The following is a 10,181-nucleotide window of genomic DNA, read 5'->3' as shown; positions in this document are numbered from 1 at the left end:
TACATTGCCCATGAGATCTATTTTATGCATGACAGTAACTACTAACGCAAATCTCTTCAGATGTTCAAACAACCATAGCGCCATCTTATCAGAATCGAGTTTGCTCACAGATGTGATTGAAATGTCTGCAAATCAAACAAAGACAAGATGTTTTGTATAACCTTGTTGTACAATATGAGCAATGCTTTGAATGTAGGGAAGACCTGGCATGGTGTGGCTTGTTGTATTGCGTTCGGCAGTTCTTGCCCCAGTAACAGTCGGGTCGACTGACCACTTCGACTGGAATGAGCATTAAACATGAGATGCTTGGTCGAGTGGTAACAAATAGAGTTTCCTACTTGGTAAATCTTCTACAGGAAGATCTTTCCTATAGAAATAGACGAGCTGTTGAAATTTTGTCAGACAGCATCTATAGCAGATTGTAGTATCGGAACGAAGTGGAACTCGTGTAGCTCCTGTGAACATAACAGTTTAAGCAAATAATAACTAGGTAACCAACAACGTGTACATTACCTATGTTCTGGTATTCACCATTGTCTAGTTTGGCTGCACAATCTTTTAATACATCGCGTATCGTTAGCCCTTTCGCTTTCAGACAATCCTGTAGATGAAGACAATTGCTGCAACACCAGCAGTGCAGGGTGTGGTTGGACTAACAGTACATATTGCAACAACCCTTGCACTGTATGCGTAGTAACACCTTTCATCTCATAAGAGGATGACTGAACTGTTTAATGTTAATTAATTATCCATAATAGGCAAGGGGACTGCTATACTGAGTGTGACAATAACCGATGATACCTTTAGTACATCTGACTCATATATGTTGCCTTTATTTAAAATCCCATTTAGATGAGTGTCCGATAGATTAATTTCTACAGAAACAACAACAAAGTACCTTGTACTTCAAGGTGACACACGATATGAAGACTAAAGTGAAATACCAGAGAAACGGCCCAAACAACCTCTGCAGTTCAAAGCATTACAGCCCCAGTATAGATGGCAGTAGGATTGACAGCAGACATCACCTGGCAAGCAGACAATTAGCGGTAGTCAATGTGAACACAAATAACGCAACGTTCATACATTTTTGTTTTGGTACTACACTGTCTGCTGGCATAACAACAGCACAGTTTGGCATTGGTTGCATGCAGCAGTGGCAGATAATGTGAATTGCTGGAACATTACAAGTGTATGGTGGAGCAGTGATCGCAATAACAGCTGCACTAGAAGAAGAGCTAGAGTCTGAAGCAGTTACAGATGAAGTTACTGTTGTATCAGAATATCCTGGACATTGACGACATTTCATAGGAGGAGGCTGACTGATAGGAATCACAGCAGCAACTGCAGTTGAACTGTCATCAGAATCAAGAGGCGTGTCTGAATCTTCTGCACTGTCCTCATCACTATCATGATATTCGTCATCTGACCAACCTCGTTTAGTTTTTGGATACATCTAGAGGACAGTTGTTGATTTTAAGACAACAAGAAGTGCTGGTACTGATTCAACCATTTCTTCAGTTATTTTGTTTTGTGCATCCAACTCCTTCGAGTCATCATCACTTTGCTTCTTCTCTGCAAACATACAATATCACACTTGGGTTCTTCTTCGAATCAGTTCACCAAAGTATAAATAATTCATATTCATAGGCACCTGGATGGATTTTGAGATAAGCATCGACTAAGTTGTTGACAATGTGATTCTTGCTGACTCTCTGTACCTTGCCTCTACACTGTTCATCATAACAAAATATCTACTGTCTAAAAGATTTATGGGAATTGGTGTAGTTGCACTTGTGGACAATCTGTAGATCTTTCCATCCACATCGAATAACAACCAGCACAGAAAGCGTGCATGCAAGGCTGAAGGCTGACACAGTTGTGTAGTATTTCCTACAAAAAAGACCATGCATATCTGATAGAAACATAGAGTAGTAGTACTTGTGCAACCTTGCATATCCCACATATATGAGAGATTCCTCCATGTCATCTTTTGTTGGGTTAGACTTGTTCTTGGCATCAACACGATTACCTATTAATTGATCTAGACGAGCAACTTTAGCGAGAGGTTCGGTACAATCCTATGGATAAGAGTTAATTAAAGCACATATTGGTATGCCGGCTTAGATGATAAGTAGACTGCAATACCAAAACTGCAGCGTCATCTGTGCAGCAGTCAGTATTGGAAGGATCAGGGACATTGTGCTTAGGTATTTCTGGGCACAAATTTATGTGATACAATATGATAACATAAACATTGTATTAAAACTTTTTGTTATGCTTGTGTCATCTTCCTCTTCATCATATTCCTGTGTCATCTCCAATGTCTGTTCTTGGTCTTGTACAACTTCAAATCGATAAGTCACATCTAACAAGCAGAATAACATACCATACAGATGCCAGAACACACTCACAGGATGGTAGATTTCAACCAGAGAACTCACTTCTATCATCGCCTCTCTTAAAAACTACTCTAATGACATCACCACTGAAAAGCTGTACCTTCTATTAATAAATATCAAAATAAAGTATTTAATTAATAACTTACACGTAGACCAGCAGTCTATCTAGCACAGTAATTGGTTACTAAATTCACCTGTCCGTTGGTGATCTTGTTGTCATTCACCAGCGTGCCATTCGTGCTGAGTAAGAAATTCTAAGTAGAATGTTATAGTCTAGCTACTTAATTAATTAATTAATAAACACAAACCTGGTGTCTGTTAGCCAAACTTTTCCTTCACTGTCTCTAAATATTCTACAGTGGCGAGCAGAAACGAGCCTGTTGGAAGTGAGAGAGATGTTGCATTCTAGAGAGAACATTAGTGATCTCATCAGCAGAACAAGTCTTCATATGAGGCAGATAAGCAACAACTACAGTGAAACACCCTAGAGGCCTGCAACTTACCTCTTGCTCTTCCGATCACTATGTTCTCTTCACACAAATCGTAACGATTTCCAACATCATCCACCAATTGCTCCCAGCTCGACATGATACTGATACGTATTAACCATCACGTGGTAGGCGAGCATAATAGGCGGCATAATAGGCGGGGTTCAACTAACGCGCTAGGAAATGCTATAACCACAGTTGTTCAAACTTTCGCTTTTTAGAGTGGCAACTGTCTTGGTGTCGTGTTGTGGACTGAGTTTTCTGCATATTTTGTGAGCAGGAGGCTTGCAGCAAAAGCCATGGCTTCGTCTAGCTTTTTTCCTGCTCATGCGGGTACAAAAGACCTTGTAGAGAAATACAAAGGACTTATAGTGAGTGCTTGATGATATTGGTATGCGAATAAAGTGTGCATTCTTTGATTCGTAGGAGAAGGAAATGAGCACTCAAGGGGGACTCACCGTTATTGAGGTGTTTACGAGTGTTGAGGCGTTGGTGCGACTAGCGGACAACATGCTGAAACACGACACGGCAACGCAAGAAAGCACCAGGTTTACTATTAAGAAAGGTGTGGCAAACGAAGTCTTTAGTGTGCTATGGTTGAAACCGAAACCGATATAGTATTGTTGCTTTGTTGGTGACGTCGACGTGAATGCATGAATTTTGTGGCTTTTTTCTTAAATGTATTGTAGAGTTACACGTTAATTAATTAAGGACTCTTACTTGGTTGGTATGTTCTGGTTTGCAGAGCTGAGGGCAGGGGAGAAATAGTGGGTGATACAAGACTGTGATGAAAACATTTCTAGACATAAAAATTATTTTCAAAGTTTACAGTAACATTCTAGCTGTGAGTCTTGTCGTACTTTTCCACTTGTTTACTATAACATAATCTCTGCTATTTGATATACTGGTACTGTATTTCATAATTGTGGGCTAGAGTACACTGGTAATGTATGGACACTTGGTGTTGCAGGACTGGTAGGTAGCTTGCATTGCCCTTATGCACTTGGAATTCATTTTCACTTCTAAATGTTCATTGCGGTATTATCCCCAACCTGGCTTTTTTGCACGTGATGTCTTGTGACTACTCCAGCATCTTCTAGATTATGCCAATTGGATTAAATAGAGGCTCTAGGGTGAGGGGAGTGAAGCAACTGGTGGGGCAGGAGCACCCAGTCGGCAATACAATGTTCACCACCTTTGCTGGTGTTGTCAATAGGAGTTGAGACAAATTGGTAGGGGTGGTAGCATCGGCTTCTGTGTTGTCTAAGGTCGGTGGAAGAACCAGTCAGCAGCAAGTGTTATGTATAGTTCATGAGACGAGTTGGGGTTACTGGAGTTCCTTCCTAATTTAACACTAGCTATTTCTATCTCTACATTGCCTAAGGGCAACGTGCTACCTACTGGTACTGCAACAACAACAGTGTCAGTACTGGTACTTGTACTCTAGCCACGCTGATATTTTATATTGAAGTACCCATCACTGTTATTCTAAGTAGATGACATTGTAACGTATGCAACATCACGTGCATGATGTTTTAGGACAGTTTCATTTTTAGTCATGATGAATATCTTTGCTACAGAACCTGCATATATATGGACCTGCATGTTATTTTGTATAGTTCTACTTGCTAAATCAATGAGTTAGTCTGTTGTCAGGTTCTTCCAGTGATCTTATAGGTTATGTCTCTAAGTATACTACGTTCACACTAGCAACTTCAGAACTGAGTGGGACCAAATAAATTTTCTTCAAGGTTACCACAAAGGCTGTTTCACACACAATATGCGATGGAAGCAATCTATTCCATTCCGTCAAACCACATCAGGCGCAGCTCGAGACGGACGGATTGCTTGCGGAGCGTTGGTGGACGGATAGAATGATTCTATTTTGTCCGCTCGGTTGGAAGTTGACATACCGCAGCAGGAAATGATTGGGTACTGTTACCCAATCAGTGAAGTGCAAAACAAGGATGACGTAATCATGCAGTGCAGGAATGGTAATTATCAGAAAGGGTACACGTATTGTGAACACTAAGGAGAGCTGTTCGTCACCATCCGTCACGTGCTCTACTAGTGTGAACGTGGTATAAGACAGTCTATTTTCTGGGTGGACACTTTTAACGCTGTTCGGCTCAAATAGTATTGAACTGTTTAGACTTAAGTGTTAGCTTTATAGATAGGTATGAATGGACTGCATACTTATTGTAAAGTAGCAGTGCATGTACTGAAAGACTGTACTGACAATGCTGACAGTGTTATTGATATGCTTGTAATAATAGACACTGTACGAGGTTCTTTTGTGTCCGTACTACGGGATCTGGATGCCATTGATGCGGTAAATGTTTGTGGCTGATGTTGATAAGCAGAACGTTTATAGTTTGTGCTTATTAGGGAAGTGAGATGGTTGTTTCTTTAACACCACATGGAGCTGCAATAGCACGGTTCTTTTGTCAAGCAATTGTGACGTTTCCCCAGTTTTTGCATATTACAAGGCATATGACTAGCTTGGGTTCACACTTGACTGCTAATCAGGCGCACTCTGTTACTGTACCTCATTCGGAATCCTTACAAAGGAACAAGCCTTTTTTGCAGTCGGTCTCAAGCACATCTTCAGGATTTCAATCTGGACATACTTTAAGAGTTGCTAGCGAATTTCCTTCAACTAATTCTGCAGGCTTGTCAGAAAGCAACTGGTCTAGAGAACCAGAAGAACAGCTACATCTTCATCCAGCATTGCAATCTTGGCAAAGCTCTGGATCAGGTTTATCTGCTGTGGACGGTGACTTTTTTAACAGAGCCACAGGTACAGCACTGTGCAGCAATCAGTCGTTGTAAATTATTTGAGATTTTATTTTTAATATTGATTTTATTTAGCTCAACAAACAGTTATTCTAATCGAACAGTTTGCATTTCATCTGTTTTTTATGGTGACACGCATACCTTATCAAGTACTGGGTGCTCAGTGTAACGATTTGAATCATGAATACATGACAGATGGGATATCAAATCTCTCTGAAGTTGTAGCTCAGTATATTGACTCAGCTGCAGTTGACTTGAAGCTGTGGCCTTCTTCAGAAGCTGGTGGAGCTACTAATGCTTTAAAGTCCTCTTTTGAACAGATCAGGAAGAAAGTTCAACGTAGTCTTGAGGAAGTAAGGTCAGGTTATGTGCCAGCTAGTGTAGGGGGTGCAAGTTATGGACAAATTCAACGAGAAGCAGATCAGTTTTCACGAGATGTTCGAAGTCATCTTCAACTAAGAGAACCACACATTATATTCATATTTGATTTTCATCGAAAAGTTGCCGTTTTGAACTCTCGATGGAGTGCAGGATTTTACAAGTTTGGTGTTGGACTGAATCCAATGGAAGCACGAATATTTAGAAATGAGGCACGAGAATTTGTTGTAGTGACTAGGACTGTTCCTAACATTTTCACTCAACTTTATTTGGATGCCATTCAGGCAGCTCGCTATCACTGTTCTAGATTTCAGTTAGGTCAATACAATGACAGCAAAGAGTTTGGTGTGCAGCTTACATTTGTGCGATTTCTTAGTGACCACATGAAGTCGAATTTGTCAGTCCCAAGTGATGGGAACATACAGTTTATAAAGTTTCGTGTTCCACAGGATGAATTTTACAAAGGCAACTTGTTACAAATGTATGAGGCAGGCCTATTGCGCATTGAAGATTTATATGATGAAAACACGCCTTCGCAGGGAAGAGCTGGAACATTGCAGGAAGATGATGACCTTCAGAAGGCTTTGAAATTGTCCTTGCAAGAGTCACGATCAAGACAGTCTCAGAGTGCAGGTAGTCTAGGTTTAGAGCAAGATATGCAAACCAGTTTGTTGGGTAATGATGGTTTTAATGAACATGAAATTGGTCTGGCAATTAGTATGAGTCTAGTTGAATCAATGCAAACTGAGAAAGGAAATGGTTTGGGTCAGTTGACATTGAAAAGTGAAGAAACATTGACATTTTCTCATCAGAACAATGGTGTACTAAAGACAGAATTACAGAAACAAGAAAATGGACATCAGCTTAGCACTACATCTCAAAAGGAATCTATAAATAGTTTGGTTGTTCAAGGTGAAGGAGTTTCTACTACTTCAAAACAAAAAGTTGCTTCAAAGCAGAAATTACAAAGTAGGGATAGCCAAATGGCAAGCTTTCTGTCTTCTTCTGGGTACATTCCACAGGATCCTTGTTTGCATTTATATTGTCATGAATTTACTGTTGGTGGCTTCATTGAAGTAAGTTTTCTTCGCATTGATGTTGTTGGTCGAGATAGAGTCGGTAAGACAAGTCTGACACGGTCATTGACTGGACAGCATTACATAAGTTCTTTATCAAGCACACAGGGTGTGGAAGCTATGAATATTACTGTTAGTCATTTGAAAGACTGGAAAGTGTCCAAAGAAGGTGAAGACTTAACTCAACTATGTAATCATTTCATTGCTTCAAATATTGCTGAAAGATTGAGGTCAGGACGAAATCCAAAAGGTAATCATCTGTCAATTATCTCTAGTGAGATTTCGAGTTCAAACGTACAGGTGGATTCGGTGAACAGTAAGAATCAAGAGACCCAAACAACGACAACATTGAAACAGCTTGAGCCAACAACCAAAACAAGTGGCAGCATTGAGACTCAAGAGACACAAGAGTGTGACTTTACGGAGGAATTTGTGAAGAAATTGCTATCTAAAGTGAAGCCTGAATCACCAGACGAAATATCTGATGAAGTAAAACAATTGATAGGACAATACCATCGAGGAGAATTATCACTGAACTGTCAAGACCATCAAATTCTTGTGTCAGTGTTTGATTATGGAGGTCATACTGTGTACCAACCCAGCCATGCTCCTTTTTTAGACGGAGAGGCACTGAAATTAATAGTATTTGATGCTTCTACTCGTCTTCAGGATTCTTGTGAATGTTCATCTTTTATATATAAGGAAGTTTTTGAACTTGTTTGGGGCACGCTTCACATGACTAACTGGGAAATTGTGGAAGAATGGTTGTCCCATGCTTTTATAACTTCTCAAAGTAGTAGCATGCCTGGTATGTGCCTTGTTGGAACCCATAAGGACCAAGCTCAAAAGGTTTCAGATTGTTTGCTAAGTGAGCAGTCTGAGTATGTGAGAAGAATGGTAGATGGAAAGCCATATGAAGACTACATTCTTTGTCGTGAAAATGGCAGGGAATTTATTTGTGTTGACAATACACTGTCTGGTAAAGGCAAAGAAACAGATTTGGATGAAGGTATTCGGGTATTGAAGAATGTTATTGAGAAACGGGCTGTTGATAAAACAGAAAAAGTACCAGTTCGATGGTTTCAGCTTGCAATGGTTATCAGAGAACTTAGGAGCAAAGTACAGATTGTGTCTTTTACAGATTTGATACACTTAGCCACTCAGCTGAACTTGTTTAGAGGTGATGCAGACTTGGACAAAGCTGTGGCATTTTTGAGTAGAAAGGGTGTGGTGCTTCATCGACCTGTGGTCTTATTTGATACGCATCAGAAGTCATTAGTCATTGATCCACAATGGATGACTGAACAGTTTTGCAAAGTACTGACAATACACCGGAAAAATGACATTAATTGTAGGTTTTGGCCTGATTTGGCTGATTTGCAGCAGAAAGGCATTCTTACACTTTCTTTTGCATTGTATCTACTCGAAGGCTCAGAAGAAATGAACCAGAAAATACTAAAGTTGATGGAATCATATGATCTTATATGTCCTTTTATGTTGCCAGCAAAAAGAACATCTGGTGGCGATGCATCTCAGCAACTCATGTCTTCTAGTGTTGAGAGCTTGCCTGTTCCAGGTCTAGAGACAGTAGAAGCGTTTTTTGTACCTTCTCTGCTGCGTCCAAGTAAACATTTCCTTGATAGGGATTGTTCACAGGTAAAAGAGAAAGTTACTCACCTCTGGTTTCGTCTTCCGAAATGTCGAATTCCTGAACAACTTGTTACTCGCTTGTTGGCTCATCTAGTGAATAAGTATAGGTATTTGCCACAGCTATTTTATCGAGCAGGTGTGTTCAATGTTGCTGAAGGTCACAGACTTCATTTGGTTTTACAAAATGGATATTTGCAATTGTCAATGTACATAGTTGATTGCCAGTTTGACAGTCACTCTGCCAGTTACTGTGACGAAGCTCGAAATATTGTCCAATTCAAGGTGGCAAACACGTTGAGGGTGGATCTACCTGGTTTAGAAAAGCTACAGAAAGGATATCTTAATGAAGACCAGAATTCTTCTGTCTTTTATAAAGTCAAGAAGAAACGTTCAGGTGTACGTGTGTTGAAGAGTGATGATGAGAAAGTGATGGTCACACCGGAAATGTTTGGTTTATGGTTTAAAGACAAAAAGGTACTTTTGGTTCATTGTGAAAACATACCTACCATTTGTTCAATCTACTACTTTTTAATGCAGAAATCAGAAGGGGCAGGAGACTCTGATCAGTTTGAAGCTAGTTTGAGAAATGATAAAGTATCATTAATTACGTTAAGCTACTGTATGTACAGTTAGTATTGAAAATTGACTGTGTAGGTTGGTCATGATTGTTTTCAGAGGACAGGCAGCTCCAAGCCTAATTATCTATCAGGTATTAACTAAGTTTGGCACATTATTGCATTGAAATCTTTATGAGTTGTATAATTGGATTGTAGTTAATGTGCAACATCTAACCCAAGATCGACTTAAGCCTTTGTTGACGGCTGTTGCAGCACTCCTGGATGACGAGGAACCTTGGCTTGAGAAACCTTGTCCTGACCAACCACTTTGTGGGAGTGCATCAGCTGGCAGTGCTGTTGGACAACGAAAGGGGAACTGGAGGGGATTGTGGGAATGCCTGCTTAGAGAATCTCCTCCACCCATACTTTGTGACAGTCCTTTCAAATGCCTTCTAAAGAAGTGGTCTGAAGAATATGGAGACAAAGCCATCATTGGCAGTTTAATTGAGGGTCTTCGTGCAATACGAAGATTTGATATTGCAAATTTGTTGTTGTGGAATCTTGGACGAGGCAACGAATTTTATGATGAAATAAACGCTTCTGGAAACTTTGAAGTGTCAGGACACAATGTTGCTGCTGGCTTTATGCCTTCAATAAATGTTTATAATAATCATTATAATTATTATTATTGTTATTAGATATAATCTATGGGCCAGCCTAGGAAAAGTGCTGTAAAAGCAGAGTTACGTTTCCTCCCTCGTCCAACAAAGGTTTATCACCTTAGATCAAATGAAAATAAGCATAGAAATAGAATTCCGAATGTTGCAACATGAA

General features: G+C 39.9%; 2 protein-coding genes across 2 annotated transcripts in view; one reads left to right on the top strand and one right to left on the bottom strand.

Moving 5' to 3' along the window:
- Window positions 1–3,122, bottom strand: part of LOC134176521 (E3 ubiquitin-protein ligase CHFR-like) — a 3,163-nt gene extending 41 nt beyond the window's left edge. The window contains 18 exon segments of the mRNA XM_062643192.1: window positions 1–125; window positions 204–279; window positions 339–455; window positions 514–601; window positions 802–875; window positions 945–1,028; window positions 1,087–1,456; window positions 1,511–1,575; window positions 1,655–1,733; window positions 1,795–1,893; window positions 1,951–1,968; window positions 1,971–2,081; window positions 2,149–2,216; window positions 2,270–2,368; window positions 2,445–2,505; window positions 2,597–2,642; window positions 2,711–2,807; window positions 2,906–3,122. The exon segment at window positions 1–125 is cut by the window's left edge and continues 41 nt beyond it. Of these exon segments, the coding sequence (XP_062499176.1) occupies window positions 89–125; window positions 204–279; window positions 339–455; window positions 514–601; window positions 802–875; window positions 945–1,028; window positions 1,087–1,456; window positions 1,511–1,575; window positions 1,655–1,733; window positions 1,795–1,893; window positions 1,951–1,968; window positions 1,971–2,081; window positions 2,149–2,216; window positions 2,270–2,368; window positions 2,445–2,505; window positions 2,597–2,642; window positions 2,711–2,807; window positions 2,906–2,990 (1,674 nt within the window). The 5' untranslated portion in view covers window positions 2,991–3,122 and the 3' untranslated portion in view covers window positions 1–88.
- LOC134178182 (uncharacterized) lies at window positions 3,074–10,161 on the top strand. The gene is made up of 8 exons (XM_062645001.1): window positions 3,074–3,261; window positions 3,317–3,455; window positions 5,167–5,222; window positions 5,279–5,690; window positions 5,762–9,264; window positions 9,328–9,384; window positions 9,445–9,499; window positions 9,564–10,161. The coding sequence occupies exons 1-8, from the start codon at window positions 3,190–3,192 to the stop codon at window positions 10,043–10,045; spliced, it is 4,776 nt and encodes a 1,591-aa protein (XP_062500985.1). The 5' UTR covers window positions 3,074–3,189; the 3' UTR covers window positions 10,046–10,161.
- Window positions 10,162–10,181: the final 20 nt, after the last annotated feature.

This window comes from Corticium candelabrum, chromosome 1 (assembly GCF_963422355.1).
Source record: "Corticium candelabrum chromosome 1, ooCorCand1.1, whole genome shotgun sequence".
In the NCBI taxonomy this organism is placed as follows: Eukaryota; Metazoa; Porifera; class Homoscleromorpha; order Homosclerophorida; family Plakinidae; genus Corticium; species Corticium candelabrum.
Note: the sequence above shows the minus strand (reverse complement) of the source record. Positions and strands in the feature narration are given on the sequence as shown.

What these genes read in the sequence shown, in the direction of transcription:
- LOC134178182 (XM_062645001.1), top strand. Translation starts at nt 3,190, where the DNA reads ATGGCTTCGTCTAGCTTTTTTCCTGCTCATGCGGGTACAAAAGACCTT. An exon ending in CAGGTTTACTATTAAGAAAG is followed by an intron (nt 3,456 to 5,166) that starts GTGTGGCAAACG and finishes TTGTAATAATAG; the next exon opens with ACACTGTACGAGGTTCTTTT. An exon ending in CTAGTTTGAGAAATGATAAA is followed by an intron (nt 9,385 to 9,444) that starts GTATCATTAATT and finishes TTGACTGTGTAG; the next exon opens with GTTGGTCATGATTGTTTTCA.